We start from the raw sequence: 25,034 nt of genomic DNA on the forward strand, positions 1-25,034 counted from the left end.
CCTAGCAGAACATGCCGAGAACTCACCCGCAAAATCAAATCCTGAACAGTGCCAAAGTATCGGTGAATCCAGAGAAAGTACTCTTGGCCCTTTGAACCAGGGTTCGCCCATCCCGGACGATCAGATTCCTCGTGCCCACGGTATTCAAGTTATACACGCCGATGTTCGAGATGTTCCCTTCAAGCGAGAAGATGGCCGGCTGGCACGTGCTGGTGTCCAGACAACCCTGGTCGTAGTTGCTAAAAAAGCTATACAGCCCGGCGCCATAGGTGAGGATCGAGCCTGAGTCGAGGATACGCAAAGCGTACGCAGTACAGTTGCGCGGACCGAAGATGGCTGAGTTGCAAATCGCCGTGTAATTCGGATCTCTGATTGCAGGATTCACGGGGAAGGGCAAATAAGCCGGTGGATTGGGCTGATAGTACGCCGTCTCGGTCTGGATTAAGCCCCTATTGTCATTGTCAGCCTGGAAAGTCCGTGCCGCGAAAAGAACAAAGCCTGGCGGACCTCCCAGCCATACCGGCCTTGCTTTTCAGAATGACTTACATGAAAACATTTTGCGTGTTGGCAAATTGGTACTCATACAGAGTGTGGTGCTCGACCGCGGTGCCCACGAACCAGAAATTGCCCGACAAGCTTTCATCGTAGAGTCCACGACCCGCGTAAATGGTAATTTTTCTCTGTCCGGGGTCGTCGAGGTCGTGGTCGGCCACCCAAAGCCACCCGTTCTCCAAATACAAACCAGACGAGGACTTGGTTAAATGCATCGTCATATATGCCGCGATGCATTTCGCATTAATGGGTGTAGGCGGCGTTGCATCATGGGGCGTGATCGAGCACTGCGCGATGCCTAGCTCTGAGCCGGCGAAGCCCCCAATCCGTGCGTGGACATCCCACATTCCCGAGGGCGAGTTGGATGGGGAAGCGAGATTGTATTCGATGAGAATGGCACCGGGTGTGGATCCCTGGGTGCTGATGATCAAGTCGGACAGCTCGACAGATCCCTTTTCGCCAGGCTGGCCGACTCGCAGGACGGGGAACGGCTGGTTCATGTCTGCAAACCAACCTCCGCTTCCCATAATGACAGAGAATGACTCGCCGACGATTTTGGCGCCCGCAGGGATGTAGACAGTCGATGAGACCTTATACGTACCATGGTCTATAAAGAGGATCTTGTCGGAAAAGGCGGCGGTCAGGATGGCAGCTTGGAGAACTGCCGTGTCATCTGTCACGCCATCGCCTCGACATCCGATAGATCTCGCGCTGACGAACTGAGACGGGGGAACTGTTTCGTATTGTGGCTTGGACCGTACGTAGTAATTGTCGCCGCTGATGAGAGAAGCTGGTCTTGCGTTCGCACTGATAGGGCCTTGGAACTTGTTGACACCGGTAGACGTAAATACATTACCCTCTCCCCAGGCAGCAACTGTCACGGTGCTAGAGCCCTTTGCGCCAGAAAGAATGGGCCCGCTCAACCCTTGAACAGCAACATCGACGTTCTTTAGCTTGACGTTCTCTAATACCAAGCTCCCTTCTGCGGGTGTTCGGGAGGGGGAGTTGTACGCGGTAAGTATGCCCACATGCGTGTCGGTGATGCTCGAGTCGAAGAAGGTCACCGAACCGACGCCTTGTTGGTTCGGGCCTCCGCCAGACATGTCCACACCTGTCGAGCAATTGATGATGTTGACGTTCTGGTAGGTCCAGCTCCAGTCCCAGGTATTCTGTATTGCAGTCACCGCATTATGAAATGTCAGATTTCTCATGGTGAATTGCTGATTGCCGATCCTGGCGGCTTGATACCCTCCATAAAACACTAGGTCGCCGAGAAAGCCACCCGACCCCTCGTAGATGACCAAACCAGTGTGCCGAGTTCCCTTCGCATCACTCATAAAAATCCTCAGATTTTGAAGACTTGTGGCTTGTGAAGTAGTCCATTGGACGCCGATCGCTTTCCGCGCCGGGGAAACCAGAGTCATGTCAATGTTGAGATTGCGAATCTGGCGCCAGAAGATATTGGTGGGATCGTAACTGCCATTGACGTTCGCTTCGATCAGGATACTCCCCGTAAAATTTACATTTGCGCGAAGGGTAGGTATGCAGTAAGGGTTGCCGATGATCTGAGTGTAGTAATAATCTATGATCGAGGACGATATCATGTACGTGCCCGCAGGAAAGTAGACAACGGCTGGTGTGGTCGTAGAAGATTTGCATGCTCCTGGAGCACATCTGCCCCCGCTACTAATTGCCAGGTTGATGGCGGCTGTGTCATCAGTCACGCCGTCGCCCTTTGCGCCGAAATCTTTGACATTCCGAAAGACTTGATAGCTGCTCGGATGGGGGTTGAAGGCTGCAATGCCCTGGTGAGGGATGTCCTCAAGCCAGTAAGGACATGCATTGGGGCCACTGGAGTCAGATGGCGACACTGAGTCTTTGATGCGGATAGGATTCAACGGATCCTGGGTGTCGTGGTCTATGAGTGCAGAAGACGTCAAGACGTGAAGGCAGCATAGCGCTAGAATGAGGTAAGAGGCCATCTTCAGAGCCGTTAAAAGATGCGCTTGATTGAGGAGGTCAAGATGATTATAGAGAGATGACGGCGACGCCTCGGCCTCTTTGCTGCAACAGCGTTTCAATACTTCCTCTTCTGACCCAGGACATGAGGATCAGCCGTATGCTGTGCGAGGGTGTAAGTTCAACAGAATCACCATCCCCAGCTTTTTGTGATATGCCAATAAAATGTGCTGGGGTAAGTGCTACCACCAATCCCCGTCAAGCAGCTAAAGCTTCGATGGCGCAAAAATTCCAGGATAGAAAAGCTGAATATATTTGACGAAGACTGGGCCTGCTGTTGAATGGTTGGCAGGCTGGAAACCGAGCACCTCGAGTTTCAAGGCCGAAGACGAGCTGAGCAGGGTCAGCTAGCCTTCTTCCGTGGCGCTCATCTAGAACCTGGCGTTTGTTTGCTTATTGGTACTCACATGCAGTCAGCACACCCCAACCAAAAGGTATGCAGCGATGCACAGCTTCGAGCTGGTCTGGTCACGCTTCAACGATACCTGGATGATTGGTGGGCCAACGATAAGTAGATGAGGGACGATTGCTATTGATTTGAGCAGGGCGGAGAGTGGAGAACGAAGGTAGAAAGCTGAGTCAAACACGAATCAAATACGGCGATGTCCAAGAACTAGGAGGAGCAAGTAGCGTATAAGGTGGCCGGGAATACGAGTTGGAGGTATGGTTTTGGAGCTGGAACTCTTGGCCTCGTCTGTGGAGAGGCTCTGTCCCCAAGGTCAGGTACCATACGGCTGAAAATCGTTTCATCAATCGTCAGCGCTTTGAAAACACTCACTAGGTCTCCCCAGGTACATCCTCGATCACCGATCATGTGTCAAGCAGTGGTCGGCCAACAATGGACGTGGGAGAAATCCTAGAAGTATGGACTGCGTCGGAACAGGAGAGAGCGGAGTAAGGCACCTCCCCGAAGTGGCCAGCGAGTGAGTACGGCAGATCAAACAACAGGATTGTGCAGCTCTTTCTCCGTCCCATTCAGCAAGAGACAAGCCGACCTTTGATGGGTGATTCGCAACATTCGCATCTTTAAATCCCATGCTGCGATGTGTCACTCCGTTGCTACTCAACTTGGTGTTCCCGTATAGTTTTGGTGTTGGAGGCGCATTGATCTGTCCAGATTTGGGCTAAATCGTTACGCCATCGAGGCCTCGAACAGTCTGGGCCTTCGTGGGCGGCGACGCCCAGAGCCTACGTGGGGGAACATGTTGTCACAACGCAATCTTTTTTGACCATGCTTTCAGCTTGGGTGCTTCGTATGCAACAACAGGCCAAATTGATGCGGGATGGCAGGCAACTTGATGTGTCGCGTACTTCCTCAGCTGAAGAAACTCACGGGAGACGTTTACAATGGCAGACTGAAGATGGTTTGTGGCCATCCACCGTGCTGATTTCCGGCAGATGCGATCGGCGTCATTGTCCATTGCGAAGTGTGGTCGTGGCCAAGTTCCATCGGTTCTGGATGCATGAGCCTGGCTTTTCCTGTGTCCGTTTGGCATCACAGAGCTCGAGGATTTTGGGAGCAACAGTGATCGGAGTGGTGCCATTCCCAGTCCCCGCAGTTTTGTGAACAGCTAAAAGTGATTTATGATGCCATTGTGAATTTACCATTCGCGGAATTTGGGATTGGGGCCTGCCAGACACTACGCACTGATGGGAATAGAGCAGAGCGAAGGAGGCTGTGGTGGAGGAGGATGCAGAAAATACCGGGGCACATCACAGAGGAGCTCCACCACCTACACCTGGAGCTCGGAAACTTGAGATTTATACCTCAGTTTTCGATGATAGTACGGAATAGTGTCAAGCAGCAATAGAGATTTTTGGTATCCGTGTTACCTAACGTCTTCCCATTAATATCTTCTCCTGTGATAGGCTGCCCTGCCGTTCTCGCCCTCACTATAGTATCATTAGTGGTAGTGTCCTGTTCGACCGATACTTCCACCAGAAAGACAATCTCGACTACCGATCTAGTTGACAAACCTCTGTGCGTTGTTATACGTGCATAATGAACCGCGAAGTGCTCTGTTACAAAAAGCTAGATATGCGAAGGTGGTTACAGCTAAATACTTCCATCGATCCGCCCGTCCTTTAATAGCCTTCTCTCACAAATTATAAGAGAACTGGGTAACGTTTACCCAACCTCCACTATCACCTTGGTGCGTCTGCCTTGGCTCAGAAATCGACACTCCTAGCAAGAGCCAACCGAAAATCTGAACGAGACCTGCCTAGACCACTTTTACAGACACGTAAGTGGCATCACCTATACATCCAAGGGCGACTTCATCCGCGCCAAGTTCGTTGATTACTCCACCGGCACCCCATCCTCTGGAATTGCAGTATCTGTGGGCTGCTGCAACGCAGCCGGAGGACTGCGCCAGGCTTGGAGAGGTGCAGTCTGGGTGAAGTGCCCTCAGGTCAGCAATTTTGACAGTGATATACCATGGAGTGGCAACACATGCCAGGCCTGCGACGCCATTTCCTAGCTCTTGAATGATGCCGGCTCCGTTCTGCCCAGTGCGATCGCAATACCGGTGAGCAGAGGAATAGCATGCTGCGGACTGGGTGTTTCCGTTGCAATTGGGGATTTCCGAGTATGCCACGTCACCATACCATTTGGTGGAGGTACAGAGAAACCCGATCTCATCTTGGCCCGCTTCCTGAGGATATGCAGCGGCCCCGAGGCCGTTGAGATAGCAGTACCGATGCATTGCAGCCATACAATCGGTAGTCCGTGAACCGGCCACGCTGTTACATCCAGCATGGAATGTATTCAAAGGCCTCCGTCGTCCGTACATCACCTGAAGCCCTTGGATGTCCATATCACTCAGCTCTCCACCGTTGTTCCATTTCGTGTTGCAATAATTCATGACTGAATTTGCATCATAATCAGTCACGAGATAGTTTCCGTTGTCTCCTTGGGGAGCATCGTTGCACGAAGCTGGCCTGTCAGGTCGATTTTGCTCGTGAGCAAAACCGAGCGCGTGGCCGAATTCGTGCACCGCAATGGTTCGGATGCAGAACTCGCGGTTGGTGGTAGAACAGAAATCTCTTGACCAGTTCGAAAACGCAAAGTTCAACACCATGCCATTTGGGAGGCCATTGAGCCGACTTCCAAGCACCTGGGCGTACGGACCAGTGTCTTGGACTGAGATGCGGATTCCACTGTCACCGGCACCGCACTGGTTCCACCCAGTAAAGCGAACGACAGAATAAGTTTCCCATGTCCTCTGCACCGCATCCCGAACCCAGCCTCTTTCAGCTTGGAACGTTCCACCCCCAATGCCTTCCCAACACACTGGAATATCATTCTGCAGCCAGACGGTCGTAGTAAGTGGGAACAGAAAATACGGCTGTTGGGCCAACACAAATACCCTCCATTGTGCCATGACAAGTAGAGTCCCGAGCAGCCATGCTCCAATTGAAGCCATTTTTCTTGTAGGATGTTAGAGTCTGAAGGCTCGGACAGCTGAAAGTCAATTCAGGGACCTTTAAGAAGCACTGAGTCCAAGAAATGTTGACTTTGGGGCTCCGATCCTAATAAGCTTGACTGGTGGGCATTTTCAGCTTCATTTTGTGAGCAAGTTCATCATCTGTAACAGTAAGCGAGAGTTAACTCTGGTTTCAACCAGCCACCCAAGACTCGTGGGTTGGCATTCAGAGATTGTTCTGATGCGTGCAAGTCGGCCTCGTACGGCAAGACACAGGCAACCTTTCAGCCCTCGACTAAAGCTACTCTTTTTCTTGCGGCTGGACTCTCTTCTATCATCCCTCCTCGCAAGAACCACGGAACTGCCTCTTACCACATTGAAAGAGTGGTCACAAGGGTCAGGGTGGGTTTTTGGTTCTAACTACGAAAGCTGGGCGTTCGCCGCCAAGGGTTCGAAACTGCATCTTGGCAATGCAAGCCAGTTCGACTCGTGGCGGGAGTGGCATTTCACAACATCTATTTGCGTCTAGATCTTGCAGTTCGCGAACTGATCACACGACTTCACTCATCTTTTAACGAAGGACTCAGTGGCTGCGTTGTAGCCTGCTCTCTGAATTCCAGAATTCAAATACGAATCCCCTAACTACCTCATGTTGGAACACAGAGCAAAAAAGGAGAGGAATGGTAGCTCTCTGGCTAGTTCTGCAAGTTTGTACCTATGGTATAGAATCTAGGACTCTTTGTATAGCTATTTTGCCTGTGGTCCCCCCACCATATGTCCATTCAGTACGAATTCTGCACTTTTCGTATGACCTCGTACACACGGCTGAGCAGGGCTGACGAGGCTGAACATTTCATACGGATAGTGCCTTGGCCTCGCCCAACTCGATGGAGTGCCGTCTGACCACCATGATGGAATCTATAGTCCAAGACTTCAATCCGAGGAGCGCAAAGGGCCGCAAGGCGAATGGCATCCATAATAGCACACCGGTCACACCACGCCTCTCGCTTGATATAGCTTTAGAATTCCAGAATTTTGCAAAGAGTACGTCACGCGGGTACCCTCTGATGTGATCCGTCGTCCTCCATCATGGCATCAGAGATTGATGGCTGAAAAGGAGGGGACAAAATGCAGCTGAAGACCGATGAGGTTGACTCTCACTGATTTCAAGACTCCTGCCCATTCCTCATCGCTGCTACAAATCTAGGGCTTTATCGCTATATGTCTACCATGTTCCAACTTCGCTGTTTGAAAGCCTCATTGAAGAGAAGTCTGCCAACCTCATCACATCATCCCCGCGACATGTTTAGTACTCAAGAGCCTATCTCGAGCAACTCTGCTCTTTGCACCATCATTCCCCCTGATCTGCTGGACCACATCTCCAAGTCTGATCATGTCTCCCAAGAATGTCGTGACAAAGCTGGCAACACATTGCACCGCGTCAAGCATTGTCATCAACTTCGCCGAATGATCCAGGCCCAACGACCAGCTCGTAGATTGCTTGCCGAAGCTCCAACACCAGGTCGCTTAAACCGCACGCTGTACGATTGCAAGGGTAAAGGCGGTCTCCCACTCGATCTTAATCGTGATGGTGAGATCGATCCTATCCTTCCAAAGGAGCTGCGAGACCTTCCCCGATGGAGAGGTTCGCTTCTCTTCAGAGAAGGACACACCGTGGCACCCTCGGATGACCCTAGTGCCGTCAATGTATACAACCAATTCAAATCTACCTACGACTTCTTTCGAGAGGTCTTCGGACGCGACTCTATCGACAACCAGGGCCTCCCACTCGTTGGCTGCGTCCACTACGACGAAGCATCAGACCCGCATCCCGGATTCTTCAACGCCTTCTTCTGGCTTGATGTCATGGCCTACGGTGACGGCGACGGAGAGATCTTCCGCAGTTTCACGGATCTGATCGACATCACGGGCCACGAACTGACACACGGAATCACAGAAAATACAGCTCAACTCGAATACGAAAATCAGGCTGGAGCCCTCAACGAATCTCTCTCCGATGTGTTTGGGTCAATGATCAAGCAATGGTCCCATGAGCCACAACAAACAGCCACCATGGCAGACTGGTTGATCGGTCGCGGCCTCTTCTTGATTCCCAACGCGCGTGCTCTCAGAGACATGGCGAACCCCGGAACTGCCCACGGCAACACGCGCATTACCGGCGGCGATAGACAGCCGCGGGACATGAGTGGCTACGTCGAGTTCTACCCACCCGTCGAAACCAACGACTTCGGCGGCGTGCATCAATACTCCGGCATCTGCAACCGCGCCTTCTACCTCGTCGCCACCACGCTCGGCGGCTTCTCGTGGGAGAAAGCAGGCAAGATCTGGTACGACACTATGAACGACCGTGTTCTGCGGGCGTTAAAGGATGACCCATACTTTAAGCGCACTGCGTTTAAGACCTTTGCGGACCTGACTGCCAAGCATGCTGAGCAATTTGGCCCGGACGCTGTGAAGGCGGTCAAGGATGCGTGGACGGACGTCAAGGTCTATCCGTGGAATACGAACTGGAGAACTACGGCGCCTAGGGGCCAGACTGTGGCGGATATTGGACCTAGCCGGGGAGCTGTGAAGAGTGCGCTTTAAGTATGTCGGATGGGGCAGGGAGGGAAGTCTCTTGTCGAAAAGTGTTGTTGGTACTGGTTCAACGTTCAAACCCTAATGTACGGGAACATAGTCATTTTTATCTTACTCCTGCGCTGGAAAATTTATGATATTGTCTGAAGTTCCGATTTATCAGGAATGAATCAGTATCTGTAGGGACTTTGTTCGGACACTTGGCTGGTTGAAATACAGCCTCCAAGCACTTCAGTCTATGCGCTAGATCAACGTCAGCTCTCATGCACTCCTCAATCCACGCTTGCCTGCCACGCCGATGCTGTTGGGAGAACCTAAATTAGTATACTTACGTCGTTCAGCATCCCATCTTATTCCTCTCTGCGAAGTTCATAGACCAAAGAAGATAGGACAGCCACCCCAAGCCTGAGAACTGTCGCGCCTCATCTTGGAAACCTACTTTCTGGTGGTTGTCGAACAACCTCCTCCCACTCCCAGCTTCGATCCTCGGGGATGGTTACGCGTAGAATGACCGCCCTACCCATGGCCGTAAAGAGACAACCTGCGTCTTTTCTGAGGACCGCTGCCTTACCTTGTAGACTTGTTTAGTAGTCCATGCTTCCTCCCTTTAGACGTAGCACAGGGTGGCAACACCCCATTCCCGAATAGGATAAGCTTCCAGCAGTTTTAGCTCGGCTTGGCACCGCTGTTCGAGTTGCAGCCATCCCATAATTTTTCGACCCTGGCTTGCCCATCTCCAAATATTTCGTTCTGCGCCAACATCCGCTGTCTCAAAGATCCCCTGTGTTGCCGTTGATGATTTTGACTGCCGCAATGACGGGCACTGAGCCTGAAGACTCCTCGGTTACTCGAGTCTATGTTTCGGGCTTGCCGCCGTCCATGACCAAGGAGCAACTGCGGTCGCATTTTGCAGGGAAGTATTCGGTCACAGATGCTCATGTTATCCCCGACCGCCGCATAGGCTTCGTGGGATTTCCGAGTCATGAACAGGCTAAGAGCGCAGTCCGGTACTTCAACAGAACTTTCGTTCGCATGTCAAAGATATCCGTAACCCTAGCCAAACCCGTACAGGTCAAGCGCAATGAAAAAGGCCAAGCGGTCCCTGTCTCCGACCGTGCTTCGCGGAAAAGAAAACGTGAACCTCGAGATGATGGCGAAGAAATTCAGCGACCCTCGATAGGACAGCCTCGAAAAGCTACCGGCAATGCCCCATCAGACAAGGAAACTACCACGGAACTCGATTCTCAAGAGAAGGACATTTCCACAGATGAGGCTACTTCGGAACGGGAGCAGGAAGAAGCCATCGCGGACGAAGCACCCAGATCTGATGCTGATTGGCTGCGTGGAAAAACGAGCAGGACATTGGGTTTGGTCGAGGAAGCTGAAGATATGGGGGACAGCCCGAGGTCTCGAAGAAATACTGGTATAGGATCCGATCCATCGGAAACAATGGAAGACGTCAAGGCCAGCCAGAATACAGCAGATGTAAGAAATGCTGCAGATTCAGACCAGCGGCATCAACCTTCAGTGCCAAATGCTCGACTCTTCATCAGGAATCTTCCGTTCGACACCCACGAAGATGACCTTCGGAAAGTCTTTGCGCCATATGGCAGGATTTCAGAAGTAAGCTTGTATCCTTTTCATTCTTCACTCTACCACGCCTTAGTGATGATTTCCTGATAGGGACAGCTTATGCCTTGCATATGATTCGAACCGGGAAAGAGTATTTTAGTAGATGCTTCTCATTTCTGATCCATCTCTTTGCAAACTCGCTCTTTGTAACCTATTGGCGCCTCCGCTAATGCTTGAACAGATTCATTTAGTGACCGACACCAAAAAATCCACCGGGAAAGGCCTTGGTTATGTTCAATTTGTGGAGCCGGAGCATGCAGAGCAGGCCCTCCTCGAACTCGACGGAAAGGACTTCAAGGGTAGACTTCTGCACATCCTACCATCTTCGGACAAGAAAATTCAAAAGCTCAGTGAGTTTGAAATCTCGAAGCTGCCTCTGAAACAGCAAAGAGCGCTCAAACGGAAGAATGAGGCATCCACTTCGAGTTTCAGCTGGAACTCGCTTTATATGAATCCAGATGCTGTCCTGGCGTCGGTGGCCGACCGCCTGAAGGTCTCCAAAGCAGATTTGCTTGATCCTGCTTCTTCCGATGCCGCTGTAAAACAAGCCCATGCGGAGACAAGCGTGATCAAGGAGACCAAGGAATACTTGAAATCCAATGGAGTGAATCTTGACGCCTTCAAAAACAAATCCCGCGATGACAAAACTCTGCTGCTGAAGAACTTTTCCTTCGGGACCACGGCAGAAGAACTCTCACAAATGCTTGGTCAGTACGGTACGATAGAGTCTCTGCTCTTTCCTCCAACAGGCACCATGGCTGTCGTTCGCTATCAAGACGGTGGTCAAGCAACTTTAGCGCTCAAGCAATTGGCGTATCGAAATCTGAGAGGCTCCATATTGTTTGTTGAGAAAGCACCGGCAGGTCTTTGGGACGGTCTCGAGCCTATAAGAAACACTGATCTATCAACTGCCGCTGGAGATGATGAAAACAGGGGCGCTCTCGGTACCACATCTACGGTGTTTGTGCGCAATCTGAATTTCTCAACAACGAGCGTTAGATTAGCTGAAGCATTCAAGCCGCTGTCGGGCTTCCTTTCGGCCAAAGTGAAAACGAGGACTGACCCCAACCGGCCAGGCGAAGTTCTTAGCATGGGCTTCGGCTTTGTCGAGTTCCGCACCAAGGTTCAAGCAGAAGCTGCAGTCGCCACAATGAACGGCAAGCGACTGGACGGATATGAGCTCCTGGTGCAGACATCACAAAAGTCAACTGATCTGGGAGAAGAGAGACGTAAAGAGGATACGTCGAAAAAGCTCGACTCCACAAGGACAAAGATCGTCGTCAAAAACCTCCCTTTCGAGGCCACCAAGAAGGACGTTCGTGCTCTGTTTGGGGCATACGGTCAGCTGCGCACTGTCCGAATGCCCAAGAAATTCGACAATACAGCTCGAGGTTTTGCCTTTGCTGAATTTCTCACTGCTAAAGAAGCTGAAAATGCCATTGAGGCTCTTTCCAACACCCACTTGCTCGGCCGGAGGCTTGTTCTGGACTTCGCAGAAGGCGAAATAGTCGACCCAGAGGCTGAGATCGAAGCCATGGAGAGGAAAATCCAGGGCCATCAAGACACATTGACTCACCACAGGATGACAGGCTCGGCCCGGAAGAAGTTCAACGTTGGTGCGAGAGAAGATTTCGATCCTCTTTGAATGATCGGCAATCTAGGGAGCAGTGCTTGCCCCTTGCAGAGAGCCCTTTCCTTCACTTCTCCAGCCCCCGAAATCATTCATATATTCTGCTTGAATCAAACCAAATTTGCATGCCACACCCTTTTGGTTTTTCTCAATAATAGTTTCAGACAGAATTCACCATCCTGATGACCAGAAAGCGAGTTCGGCCAAGGGAGCACCCATTGTTGTGCGGATCAGTGACGCAAAGTATCATTCCAAAGGCAGATTGGCCACCGTCTCACCCGATCTCTAATTCGTCTGTCCATCATCCGTGCACAGTCTTTCCTTTCCACGATTCCATTATATTCGCCTCCCGTGCACTGAGTTAGACCACCGAAGCGTCGAGATCGAGGTTATCCCCGCCTTACTGGCTTACTCTATTAGGAAGCCGGCTATCCCTTGCATTGACATCTTTGCACCTGAACCAGTACAGCAAGGATCGAAAGGGAAGTTCACATCTGTGAAATTACCTGTCTTGCTTAGTCTCGACTCTCTGGACCAGTGGAGTATCGAATGTCCGTGGGGTTATACGTCTATCTGCTCGACTGGTCAATCGAAGGGTTGTGGCTGTCAGGTCCGATTGAAGACATCAAAGGGAAGGTTAGATTGCACGAGCAGTTCTCGTGACATGGCGATTGTTATATGTTAACCCAGCTGTTTCCTTTGCCGCATTCCCTTCTCTCATTCCGAAAGTCTTTTCTGTCCTTATCGAACATTGCCAACCGCATTTTTCATTTTCATTCTCGAGCATACCTGGGTAAGCATTGGGCGCATCACGCTCTGATGGAGTGCCTACATTCCGGTATGTCAACACCGGTAGACCTTGGAGACGTAAGGACAGCCACTGAGCATCTCGCCGTCTCCTCGGGGAATGTTCAGCTGCTTGCAGTCACCCATAAGGAGGGTATTGAGAATCAATATCCTCTCCCAGGAGTGGACACTGTGGGAGGACAGTTACCCCATTTTCCTATTCCAGTATTGAAGCTCGGCTCCAACGATGGAACAAATGGTGCATTGGCTTCGAAAAGAAAACGACATCCTCTCAAGCCACATCGATCCAAGCACTTGGGGAACCCAGACCGTCCATACCTCCATCATCCAAAATACCTCGAATACAGATCTCGACCGAGGCAGGACATTGGGAAAGATGGCAAACCGATTTGGCCGGACAATATCGAGGCTGCCTTTCAGGACGGTGGGTCAAATTCAGGCCTGTAGTGGTTGGGTCAAGACTGACGAGCAACAGCGCTTGTGCACATCAAGCCGATGGGTCGAAAGAAATGCTCACAACGAGGAAAGCCTTATGGACGAAACATGCTCATTGCCGAGTGGATATACCGAGCAACCGGTCAGAAGCGAGAACGGAAACAGGTCTCCAGTCACATACAGGTCCTCGACAGATTTCTCCAAGGCATTCCAGAATGTACGTCGACTGGTGTCTTGTACACAAGGGATCCTAGCTTATCTTATTCCAGGGGACCGGTTGATCAAGCCTGGCGATGACGACGATACCAGTCCTTCGGAGGGTCACAAGTTTTACCACAACTCTATCGAGCACATGGTCAACGAGCAAAAGGCAAGAAGCAAAGCTAGGCTGCACAGCGATGGCATCTGGGAGGACGAGCTCGAGGGTCACCAAGATCCATTCGTCAATGGAACCCTAGCAGGTGACTTGGCTGTTGTGCCGCGCGTTGAACGACTGAATTTTGAGATGTGGGTAAGCTCACCCGTTGACCACGAGACTGCTTTGCACTGCTATACCGGACTGAAACCTACAAAACTCATGCCGTTTCCCCTGGAAGAACTTGGCGGGTGGCGACTGTCATTTCCGCACCTGAAGTCCCTGGTTGATCACGGAAAGCGCCTCGACAACTGCGACCTTATCCTCCTCAATGCCAGCTTCAAATTGATGGACGATTTCCCACCGCGACACTCCAAGCTAGGCATTTGCTTCGAACTCAAGTATCCAGATCCAACTTGGAAAAGTCTCCAGCAAGACGCGAAGCTCAACAGGTGGTCTTGCGTCACCTACATGTACCGTGAAGGTGTGCTCATCACCGAGCCTACTCGTGAGGAGTGCCAGACCCAAGACCACTGGAAGGTTCGACCGTTCTTCCAGTCGAAGTGGTGGGCGTCGACGTTCACCTCTCTCACGGAGGCGAGAAAAGTGGCCGAAGATTCCAAGGATCACGAGGCCATCGAGATCGCCAACGAGCAATCCCGCAGTTTCTTCCGCGGCCTCTCGATCATGCAGGAAATATATATTGTTCGCCCCTCCACCGAGAGCCACTTCGGCGACGGCGCGAAACGGGAGTCGCGAAAGAGGACGGCGATCCTGCTCTGGCAATTTTCCCAAGCAACAGCTGACAGCGTCGGAGCCACGACCTGGCAGAACCTGATTCCTCCCCCGGATCGGCTGGCAACGAACAGCCCGTTCCCGCACGGCGTGGAGATGAGCCTCCCGCCGCTCTCAATGGATTCCATTGTCGACTGTTCACCTGGCGTCGGGTCGTTCGAAAGCAATAGCCACTTCCAGCCCGAGCACGGCATGTCCTACGACCTGTACCCCGACGCAATGGACGAGGAACTGTGTCAGGATGGATTTATGGCCCTGAAGCACGACCCGATCCACGATTTCGGCCACTTGCAGTCCTCCTTCGACGTGGGCTCGAACCATGAGTTCACTAGTCTCGAACCCTCCATTCACGACACATTCGGTCTCCCGCACGCCAGTCTGCCCCCGTGGTCCCCACAAGTCGACGAGCAGGATGAGGCACTGCGCCACGCCTTGCTGGCCGCATCGGGCATGGACCTCGACGCCGGAGCGCCTCCGCCACACGCGTCGCCCGCGCCGCGGCCGCAGCAGGAGTACCAAAGCCATGCCGACACAGAGAGTCACGCACTGTAGCAATTCTCGCCATTCTGGAAACTGCCGAAGCACCTTCATGCTGTCTAATCATGGCCTGCACCCAACTCTTAAAGGGACAGGTCATAGCCAATATCCGTCCTGGTTGAGGATTGCGATCCAGTTATTTCCGCCTATCACCAACAATGATGACAGTGAGGGGCTCGAGGGAGGAAATGTCTAGGGAGGCAGGTTAGGGATGGTTGGCCCACTGCATTCCGATCGGACCACGATCGTTTCAATCGTCCCTGGCTTTGAGGGATACACGGTTTTTCAGATCTTGACACTGTTATTGGTTGAGCAGAGATGGCCCTGAGAGATTAATGTTATTCATGTCATTTTATGCCGCGCTATACCAGGTGCCTCTTTAAAGCTTCATCTAATTCTAACTCCTTTTTGTGGCACCCCCCCCCCCCCCCAACGATCGCTTTTTATATTGTGGACGCAGCGAGCTCGACTAGCTTGGCCTGGTGCTGGTGGTCTTACCAAGAAACGTGCACTCTCTGAACGCAACCTTATTTGGCGCCGCGTAGTGGAGCCGAGTGCTACTCGTATAACTGATCCATACCCAAGTCCTGCCTCCGAGTCAAGCCTACTAATATTACAGAACCGAATCTCCATATCATGACTCGGCGTCTGAATCTTTACTAGAAATCAATAACCTCATCATCGCCCGACCTTGAAAGCCCGCGCTGATCTGGAAAACGTTGCATTGAAACTAAAGTACACAGAGGCTATCTCGACACAGGACACAATTACCTCCTCGACCTCGATGACAAACCGACCGTAGCCCCAGAACTTCTTCGCACTGCGATATTGATTGACTTTCTCCCTGACTTGGGATCCTGCAAGGATTCGAAATCGATGGAGAGGTCCCTGAAGAACACGCGGCTGGACTTCCAGCCCTCCGCAAGGGCCAATTTGCTAATTGCCGCCGCCAGTCCGGAATCCTCGAGCTCTGCAACGGACACGTGTTCTCTGCCGTCCTCATCCTCTAGGTCATTTCCTTCTTCGTCCTCTTCTTTCACGGCAGCATTCTCATCCTCTTCGCTGTTGTCCTCCTGCCGTTTCTTGCTTCTCAACCGAGAAGAAGAATTGGTTTTCGCCGCCTTGGCTGAAGAGCGCGTTACGGGCTTTGGTGGCTTTGAAGGCGTCTCCGGAGGCGACGGGCTTTGATCCCAAGTTGACGACCCCTTCGGTGGTGCCGACTCTGGACGTCTCGGCAGCGCAGGTTCTGATAGATCCCTTTGACGTACTTTACGGGTGGCCGATGACGTCTGGGGAACAGCAGGGCTGCCATTGGGTGTTTTTTGGGGTGTTCTCTTTTTCGATGCAAACCGCAAGGTCCCGTTTTGGAGAAGCTGTACTGGGTGTTCTGCCAAAGACGTTAACATTGGGGCGCGTGAGAGTGAGTTACGCCATCTCCAGGCAAGTTGGGACTCGACGTCGTTGAGGAAAAATTCAAACCAGTCCATGGGTTCATCGGAATCTTGACTCCGCTCGAAAATATCCAAGGCTTCTTTCCAGTTGTCTTTCAATGAACCCGTTTCGCCTTCTATCAAATAAGGCTCCTTGAGAAGCCATGTCGTCACAACGTCGATTGTTGATATGGCAAAGCCAAGTCCACAGTCAAAGTATTCCTTGTGTTTATTTATGCACCTAGTACATTCCACCTCCTTGTTCCATTGGGAAAGTAGGCCATGGACTATTTTTTCAGCTCTGAATGCCCCTCTGAAATTTGGCGTTTCGAATATTCTCCCGGGATCAAACTTGCATTTTGCCATATCGGTGGGTCGATCTAGACTGCTAATACCGCCGTATCCAACTTTCACGAGTCCGTTTGTTCGATTGTGGGTTGCATAGATATAGCCCTCATTAGCGGCTGTCGCACACAGAGTCGCCCTGATGCCACGGATCACTGCCGTGGTTTTTTTCTTCTGCTTTCTTTGAAGTGCGGCCTGTTCCAGAAGTGCCGTCTGGGATCCTGCCGACCTGTCCGGCGTCTGAGGTACTCCATTAACCAACAAGTTGTTGTTGGCAGCAGTTGGCCTTATATGTACTGGTAGCATTTGGATTATAGCTGATGAAAATGTTGGGGTCCGTTAGATGTCTCTACCCAGTTTCCGATCGGCTTGAAGTGAAAACTGGTAAGCCGGAGGACACACCCCGTCTTGCAGTTCTTCAGACTGATGAGGGGATTGAGGGATTGAGGCCAATTCTTGTCCCAGTGGTGATTGATGGAGACGTGAACGTATAACCCAATTGGCGTAGAGGGTCTGGAAAGTCTGAAGAAGACGTTGTCGTCCGTGTGACTATACAGGAAAGCGTTGACTAGAAGAGACTCGAGATGGTCAAGACAGAGGGCGACAGTCCGCACTTGGATTTGGCTTGCCTGATATAATATCGCTCGAACCACTAGCCATGGGGGGAGCCAGGGCGCTTTGGTCATGTCGCAGTGCATGGGTGCCGTACTGTATGAAAGTCGAAGGCTGGTATCGGGGCGGTGCCGACCTTCAAAAGCAGATAGCCCCCAGCCGGAGGCGCACTTCTTTCTGAGACACAGCCTAGACGTTAGCTTTATCTAAGTAGCCTACGTACCTTGCACAGAAGCCGAACCATACTGTCCTTAGCAGATTGCACCGGGTACACCGGTCTCCTGGATGTACGGGGTACTGGGAGTTGGGAGTTGTCCGCAATAGTTTAAGGACTTTTTGCAGGATGGATACCGGTGAGGTGCACTGCCTGTGCATGCACTCTCAGAGACGAAATTGACCACTTCCTCCTTGAGCTTGACAGATGACCACAGGTCCCAGTAGCTGCATTGTTAGCCGCCTCGAAGTCTGCAGCCACATGCAACCCAGGAGTAATTTAGCGTAGACGTAGCGCCAGGAAATGGCGACTGGCATGGACGGTCGGGGTTTTTGTTTCAGCCACCTTCCTTCTCCCTTCTCCCTTGCTCACCTGGTGCCTTCCCAGTTACGCTGGGGTGCGTGTATTTGGTCACTTGGGTGTGGTAGACAGGTACGAGGTAGGTAGCAAGGGTTCTTCGCTTGGGGTTAAACTCCCTCAAGGTCAATGCTAAGCGCCAGCTTGGCAAGGCAGACTTACCTACCCCCACAGCACAATCTCGACCCAGGCTTTAGCTTTGGTCCAGGTTACAGATCAACGGGGAGTTGAGATTCCGCGGCCATTGTCCTTTTGGCGAAAGCCTAGCGACAGGTTTTGGCGGGAGAGCTCGAGGAAGCTACCATCTGTACGAGGTGTGTATCCGAATAGCCGACGAGCAGCATAAATCAGGACATGTACCTCGCACTGGTAGCGAGAAATAACCCGCTGTCTCCTTTGTGGTCCCATGACTGCAATCCCTTGAAATCAAGTGCGTACCTATCATCGAGGGTTTCAAGGTCATTTTACAGCCTGGCGATCACTATCACAGTATCTAACCCACCGTATTCGTGATTCTTCTTCCTTGCCTTTGCTTAGTCAGGAGAGAACAGTAGAAGGAAGCTACGGGCTTGAAAGACGCCTGTCTCAATGCTCAAAACGCTCCAAGCAAGTACCGGCATCGGCCGGATCGGCTTGGGGCTCGGTTACCGGGTGGAAGTGGGAGGTTGAGGTAGTAGACAATCCTCACCCTCCTACGATTGTACCCATACTCCTCGGTCAATTCAGCGAGGGACGTCTGCAATTGCGTTCTAAGCCTAAGCATAAATGGAATGATAGATACCCGCTTTCGACCAGCGCACTCAGTGGTAGAGTCCAGACATCTAGGAACAAATGTCCTCAGAATATGGAAAATGTCTCGGGAGCGTAGATGTGAGTGCACAAGGTGAGGATGGGATTGACACTGTACTGAAGCTATCTGCTTTCGCACAGGCGCCATGGGCCCCCTTATTTGGGTGTGTGTTGTCTTTCAAGGTGGCTGGCACTGTCGGGACCCCTTACAATAAGATCCTGTTTGTGATCCTGATTCACTCCCTGATCGGACTCAATATAGTCTTTTACATGGAGCACAGCCGCCGTGACCAGGAAGCATGTGATGGAGCGTCGGCAAGGCCCGACGGAGCACAGGGCTGTCGAGGAAGCCACGATGGCTACTTGCCAGTTTCGGTGCTCGGTAATGGCCCAATCCCGTGCCTTTTCCACGCTGCTGGCTGGTGATGGCACCATTTGATCGATTATTGTGATTATTCTACGAGGTACATAAGGGACCTCCTCGCTATAATCACACAACGGATCCGAGTACACTGCGTGTACAGGCTATTACAGCCACCTTGTTCCCTTGTTGCGTATTCACTCCAAACTCCTTGATGGGACTGAGATTTCATCGAAACCCCTCTGGGTAGCTTACTTAACCCACGTCAAACGCCGCTTTTCGACCTCTCCAAGAACATTTTTGTTGCAATTTGATCAGAGGAGTTGGTTCAGAGCCCAAAAAAATACCCCTCGGGCGTTTGTGGATTTTCTCTATGCAAGCGGTGGAGTGGCAAATTCCATCGGCAACTCGTTGAATTACACTGCACAAGAGCAGCTGAATATATAGGTACTCAGCGTGAGAAAGACGCCAGATATCAAACGAACTTGGTCTTTAGTGACACTGATGATGTCGCCACGGGGAGTTTACAGATCATGGGAGGGCCATCTAACACCTTCTGGTCCGATATGTTCCTCTTCTACGACAAATCAATGGGCATCCACTTACCGGACTTCGTCGCGTTATCGAAGTGACAGACTAAATATTGTAGAACATATAGAACATCAGGAACACAGGACGCGCGTGGTTGAAAGAGCCACTTGTGGTCCCTAAAAACAGGAATACGGAAAGCATACTCTCTACTGTGCAGGCTATGGAGTTCTGGCCAATATAAGGATGGGTATCTGGGCAAGAAACGTGATAAAGGACCCAAGACGACGGGGGAGATCACATCTCCAGGAGGTCAAGACATTGAAACAACAGCATTGATTGGCTATATGAATCTCAAATCACCACATGCGTCCAGCAGTCTCGTGGACACCGCGACTTTCATGGCAGGACACGGGTCATTGGCAATCCCCCTAAGTCTCTGACCTCTCGCAAACAACATCCACACCAAGAGAGACTTGCTCGGTCCGTGGATGGGACAGCGTCAGGGAGACCAACAAATCCCCGCTCAGCACCGAAAAGAATGGTCGAAGTCCTTTGTGGGTCGAGGCTTCACGAATTGTGGTTTAATGCTGTGTGGCCAACGTCAGCACACTGGCTTTCCAAGAGGCTCTGCTTCAGAGGTATCGACTTACTCCGCAGGAGGTGCATTTGCAGCCAGGGCCGCAGTTGCAGCTGCTGGGGCCGGAACAAGTGCAGGGACCCATGGTGGAGATGGTTGTTGTTGGTGATGAAAAACTTTTGTGTTGGTTATAGGGTTGTTTGTGATCCGAGGTCGATGGGATACAGACCGGAGAAGATTCAGTGAGTCGATGAGAATGGAGAAAACGAAGCCACGGAGAACCGAGGGGACCACCAATACTTATACAACAAACAGAAGCAAGTCGAGTCGGCCAGCACAGCGCCCTGCGTGCTTTCTGCGTTTTTTCAAACCAATCAAGGCAGAACGCAGTGTGCCGTTCTACGTTGCCTGGACGAACCAGATCGACCCGAATCGAAGGGCAAAGGGAGGCGGCCAACCAGCACGAAGTGACCGTCCTGGCAAAACCGGCTCTCGGCTTTGGTAGACGGGGTAGGAGGAAGGCGGCGTGGGGTCTGGGCGTGGTTGTGGTGAGCGATCTTTGCGTCTTCGACATCCTGTCAGCAGGCGTGGTGGTTTGTCTGATGGTGGAGTTAGCCGGACCAGCGCAGCTGCGCCTTCATTGGTCCAAGATCAGGGTTTCAGGGGGTCAAGGTTTACGCACAATGGACTCAGGGGCTCGGCACCGCGCACAAACGGCTCAGGGTTCACGAAAGGCTCGGATCGAGGTGATTCACGCCCCGTGGTGCTGGACGAAGGCGACGACGGAGAGGCCATGAGTATCTGTGTGCATCTCTATTGACAAGAAGCCGAGACAAGAAAGCGCTATGAACGAGCAAGACATGGTGGATGACCACAAGAGAGCTATCACCTCGACGGTGAAGGAGAACAGGCACGACAAATCATCTCACATGCGTCTGGGCTTTTGTTCGTCTAAGTGTATTCATACATCTCTTCCCAACTCAGGAGGCTGTATCCCTCTGCAAACCGGCTAATGGGACAGTCGTGATCTGCGCTTACAAAAAGAATGGAACAGCAAGACCGGCGGCAGCGATGAGGCCTTGGACCAATTGAGGCCCGTTCGTTGGGGCAGCCAGACCAGCTGAGCTGGACGAGGCGGCGCTTCCCGAGGCGGTGGCAGACGCTGATGGGGAGGAAGTCGCTGACATGGTTCCCGAGGCTGAAGATGACGAGCTGGTGTCGAAGTTATTCTGGTTGGTGAGGGTTGCCGTCAACCCAGTCACATTTGTGCAGCTGGAGCTGACCGTTGAGTTGACGCCGGTGACGAAGTTGACGGCTGCGCACTGTGAGGTTCGATGTGTCAACACACTTTGCCCGGGACGAACGACGCGATGGATTTTTTCTTTCGGTTATTCAGCTTACCTGGTACAGAACACCGTCGGGCCCGTTCTGGATGACTTGGATAACGCCCTTGTTGCCGGCAAAATCCGCCGGGGCGACGAGTTGCGGCAGGCAGAATTGACCCAGCCCCGTCTCTGAGACGACGGGGAGCAAGTTGGTCCAGTTGAAGGGTGCCTTCTGGTCGAGGGTGACGCGGAAGAGCCAGTCGGCGGCGGGATGGGTGCTCAGCATGGACACTGGGAAGCCGCCGACAGGGATAGAGTCGTCGGTGCTGTTGAAGACCACGTCGAAGCCGCCACAGGGCGCCGTCGATTCAATGTCATCGTCGAAGCCGAGGGACTGGGGGTACTGGAGGATGAAGTGGGCGGAGGTGCAGAGAGCCCAGGCGGACAGGAGAGAGAGATGAGGGAGGAAATGCATTTCTCTGAGAGGGTGGAGGGTGAGAGCAAGAGGCAGCAGCTGGTGGAATGTATGAAGGGAGGCAAGAAGTGATGGCCAAGCGATGCGGCTCTCTGTGGTCTGCGGTCTGCGGTCTGCGGTCTGCGGTCTGTTGTCGGTGTCTGGCTCTTTTTCTTTGGTTTTTCTTTTCCGTCGAACTCTGCTCGGCGCCCTCGCCCTCTATATTGACCTTGGGGAGCAGCCAGAGATTATGATTCCACGCGTTGGTGCTCCAGCTTCACCTCACCGTTTCCTCACTTGTGTCTTGCCCCCCGTTGCATGGCGCTAGTCGCGGTGAGCAAGTTTCGCAGGTGGGGCCCTCGAAGACGAGCAGGTTTTCCAGCCAATCACGTGCCGAGGGGCCCTGCGCTGAGCGGTCGTGGGCCACAGTGAGCAGACGCCAGCGAGCAGCAGCTTCACCAAGCACGCAACTCTCTCGACGCTCATCCCTTTATTAGTTGCGCTCCATCTCACCCACTGCATCCCACCGCCATGCCGCTGCCGACCTGCTCCTCCCCCTCCGCTTCGGATACGAGTCCAAACTGCTCAGCAGCGCGCGCGCCGGGGGATCGCCGCCCTTTTTCTTGCTCACTTCTCCGTCTCGTCAACCGCGCTGGACCGGACGAGCACGTTTCCCATGTTTCGGATACCAACGCCTCTCTCACTGTGTCTATTCTTACCCCATGCGCCTGGAACCATGATGACACAGATGGACTAAAAAGGACTCCGTAATCTTCTTTGTACCTACTGTGCAGTCGTTTCCCGACACCTAACTACATACTTTGATATCTGCGGCCGCCATCTTTCGTCCCTTGACTGACGAGGCGTTTCTCTGCACACCAACGACCGGCCAACCACTACTACCACCACCACCACCGCAAATTCAAGCGCCAACATGGACATGTCAGGTATGTCCGGCATGGGCGGCATGGACATGTCCAGTGCGGGCATGTTCACGCCGACGAATAAAAAGGTGGCGCATCTGTACTGGTACTTGGTCACTGCAGTGGTTGGTGTACTTGTCGTTCGGAGGGTGGTAGATCGACTCAGAATCCTCTTGAAGTAGGTAAAATCCACACAAACAGTTCGTGGTATGAGAGTGACTGACGCCGCCACTAAGTAAACGAAAATCCCAGCACCAACCAGGACAGATTCCAGGCAGACCGCAAAATGCCCTCGAGCAACTCTACGACACCACCATAGCCGTCTGCAGGGAGCTGGCATACCCGCAACTGTGGACGTGCACCGGCAAATTCACCAAATATTTCACTCCCCCGTCCTTGGGGAGATGTCTGCTGCTCCTCACCTATTGGGCTGTCATTCTGACAATGCTGTGGTCGAATGTTCTCCTGACTCCCTCCTCGCCCAACTACGCCTACAAGTGGGAGATTGTGGGGTTTCGTGCGGCTTGGGTCTCGGTCACTCAACTACCCCTGATCTACATTTTATCTGGGAAAGCCAACATCATCACCATCCTCACCGGCATCTCGTACGAAAGATTAAACTGGTTGCACCGTTGGGTCAGCCGCACCATTTTCCTGACCGTCATCGTCCACTGGTCTTACTTCTTTACTGAGTGGTCTATTGCCGACTTTGTGAGCTTGGAGCTGGAATGGATGCCCATGGTCAAATATGGATTTGGTGCTTGGGCGACACTGGGATGGATGGTGATTACCGGATTTGGCTTTGTCCGGAATCTCTCCTACGAGCTCTGGTTCCTGCAGCATCTCGCGGCAGCCATGGTCTTGTTGTGGCTCGTCCATTCTCACGTTCCTTCTTATGCGCAATACAACGTGTGGTTTGCGATTGGCGTCGTTGTGTTCGACAGACTTGTCAGGACGGTCATGTCTTTGGTGATCAATCTACATCTCCTGCCCAGCAAAAGAGACAGCGTCCCGTCCGGCCGACGGATCGGGTATGAAGCCGAGGTCAAGGCTCTTTCGGGCGAGTTTCTCCAGGTCACGGTGCGAAATGTCGCAATGTCGTGGCGACCCGGTCAGCACGTGTACCTGTCCATTCCTCGCGCTGGAATCGTGGAAGCACACCCCTTTACCATTGCCAGCGTCCCGAAATCGATATCAGGAGAGAGTGGTCCGAACAATGTTGTGCTATATTTGCGGGTGCACAATGGATTCACCAGAAGGCTCTACCGGCGATGCCAAAACCAGCTGACATCACGGACCTTCCTGTCGTTCATCAGTGGACCGTGGGGAAACCCTCCCTCCGTTGAACGATTTGAATCGATGGTCTTCGCTGCTACGGGCAATGGCGTGTCCTTTACGCTGCCTATCTTCCAACAAGCCGTTCTAACGAATAACAATCTACGACAAATTTCCTTCATTTGGATCTTCCGGCAAGCGGAGCAACTCGACTGGTTCAAGGCAGAGTTGCTCTCGGCCTGGATGGCAGCCCGACAGCGAAACATCAGGATAAACATATACGCTTTCATTACTGGAAGTGGACAGTCTCGAAGCGTGTCACCATCAGAGAGTAATCTACTGCTCGAGCAAACATTAGCTTCAAACCTATCATCCGCAGAGAAGCTGGCCGACCGCGCCCCTATAATGGACAAAACGCCAAACCCCATCAAGCTGTCCATGGAAAAGAGGGACATAGGCAGTGTGAGCGAGAACTCGGTCTCCTCGACCTCATCACTGAACGAGCAGCCCACAATACAGGTCGGCTACGGTCGCCCGGATTTTGATTCTCTCATTCATCCCGTGGTGGAAGCGGCGTGGGGCGAGACAGGAATCCTCGCTTGCGGTGGCAGCCATTTTTCGGGGCAGCTGAGGAATTATGTTGCAAAGCTGTCTGACGAGAGAGCCGTGCACAAGGGAACGGGCGCTCAAGGCATATATCTGTTCTGTGAGACTTATGGATGGTAAAAGCATAGCGACGGTTGTTTAAGACTATATATTATGCATTTAGATATGAGATATGAATCCCGACAATTACTGTGTTCTTGAACTCCGCCTCCCCGTCTTGTTCCCAATACTGTCTGCAATCTCTCCCCTTGTCGCTGTGTACCTAAGGCCGTCACCCGCGCCGTGCCCGCCGTTGGTGCTCCCTGCTCGACTCCCGTCCTCAATGCACGCCAAGGTCCCACTCGCGCTCAGCACCAGCATCAACTGCAGTCCCGGTCTACATACGGAGCATTGCCAAGGATGCCAAGAACCGAGAGGAATAGACCGTCCAGATGAGCAAGTTTATCATTA

At 52.4% G+C, this 25,034-nt stretch overlaps 7 protein-coding genes across 7 annotated transcripts; 4 read left to right on the forward strand and 3 right to left on the reverse strand.

The window, feature by feature from the left end:
* Nucleotides 1–26: 26 nt before the first annotated feature.
* Nucleotides 27–2,534, reverse strand: PV07_01424 (uncharacterized protein; the record flags this gene model as incomplete). The annotated part of the gene is made up of 2 exons (XM_016387945.1): nucleotides 27–449; nucleotides 547–2,534. 2 exons carry the CDS (start codon nucleotides 2,532–2,534, stop codon nucleotides 35–37), a joined length of 2,403 nt encoding a protein of 800 aa, XP_016254873.1. The 3' UTR covers nucleotides 27–34.
* Nucleotides 2,535–7,298: 4,764 nt separating this feature from the next.
* PV07_01425 (uncharacterized protein) lies at nucleotides 7,299–8,603 on the forward strand (the record flags this gene model as incomplete). The annotated part of the gene is made up of 1 exon (XM_016387946.1): nucleotides 7,299–8,603. The coding sequence occupies one exon, from the start codon at nucleotides 7,299–7,301 to the stop codon at nucleotides 8,601–8,603; it is 1,305 nt and encodes a 434-aa protein (XP_016254874.1).
* Nucleotides 8,604–9,331: 728 nt separating this feature from the next.
* On the forward strand, nucleotides 9,332–12,251 carry PV07_01426 (uncharacterized protein). Its single transcript, XM_016387947.1, has 2 exons — nucleotides 9,332–10,217; nucleotides 10,408–12,251. Exons 1-2 carry the CDS (start codon nucleotides 9,390–9,392, stop codon nucleotides 11,869–11,871), a joined length of 2,292 nt encoding a protein of 763 aa, XP_016254875.1. The 5' UTR covers nucleotides 9,332–9,389; the 3' UTR covers nucleotides 11,872–12,251.
* A 445-nt stretch (nucleotides 12,252–12,696) lies between these two features.
* On the forward strand, nucleotides 12,697–14,800 carry PV07_01427 (uncharacterized protein; the record flags this gene model as incomplete). The annotated part of the gene is made up of 3 exons (XM_016387948.1): nucleotides 12,697–13,087; nucleotides 13,139–13,315; nucleotides 13,368–14,800. The coding sequence occupies 3 exons, from the start codon at nucleotides 12,697–12,699 to the stop codon at nucleotides 14,798–14,800; spliced, it is 2,001 nt and encodes a 666-aa protein (XP_016254876.1).
* A 690-nt stretch (nucleotides 14,801–15,490) lies between these two features.
* Nucleotides 15,491–17,372, reverse strand: PV07_01428 (uncharacterized protein). The gene has a single exon (XM_016387949.1). The coding sequence runs from the start codon at nucleotides 16,864–16,866 to the stop codon at nucleotides 15,553–15,555; it is 1,314 nt and encodes a 437-aa protein (XP_016254877.1). The 5' UTR covers nucleotides 16,867–17,372; the 3' UTR covers nucleotides 15,491–15,552.
* Nucleotides 17,373–19,742: 2,370 nt separating this feature from the next.
* Nucleotides 19,743–21,920, reverse strand: PV07_01429 (uncharacterized protein). The gene is made up of 4 exons (XM_016387950.1): nucleotides 21,403–21,920; nucleotides 20,684–21,323; nucleotides 20,075–20,600; nucleotides 19,743–20,011 (listed from the first exon to the last, which is right to left on the reverse strand). Exons 1-2 carry the CDS (start codon nucleotides 21,799–21,801, stop codon nucleotides 21,036–21,038), a joined length of 687 nt encoding a protein of 228 aa, XP_016254878.1. The 5' UTR covers nucleotides 21,802–21,920; the 3' UTR covers nucleotides 19,743–20,011; nucleotides 20,075–20,600; nucleotides 20,684–21,035.
* A 384-nt stretch (nucleotides 21,921–22,304) lies between these two features.
* PV07_01430 (uncharacterized protein) lies at nucleotides 22,305–24,786 on the forward strand. Its single transcript, XM_016387951.1, has 2 exons — nucleotides 22,305–22,881; nucleotides 22,940–24,786. Exons 1-2 carry the CDS (start codon nucleotides 22,715–22,717, stop codon nucleotides 24,702–24,704), a joined length of 1,932 nt encoding a protein of 643 aa, XP_016254879.1. The 5' UTR covers nucleotides 22,305–22,714; the 3' UTR covers nucleotides 24,705–24,786.
* Nucleotides 24,787–25,034: the final 248 nt, after the last annotated feature.

This window comes from Cladophialophora immunda (genome assembly GCF_000835495.1).
Source record: "Cladophialophora immunda strain CBS 83496 unplaced genomic scaffold supercont1.1, whole genome shotgun sequence".
In the NCBI taxonomy this organism is placed as follows: Eukaryota; Fungi; Ascomycota; class Eurotiomycetes; order Chaetothyriales; family Herpotrichiellaceae; genus Cladophialophora; species Cladophialophora immunda.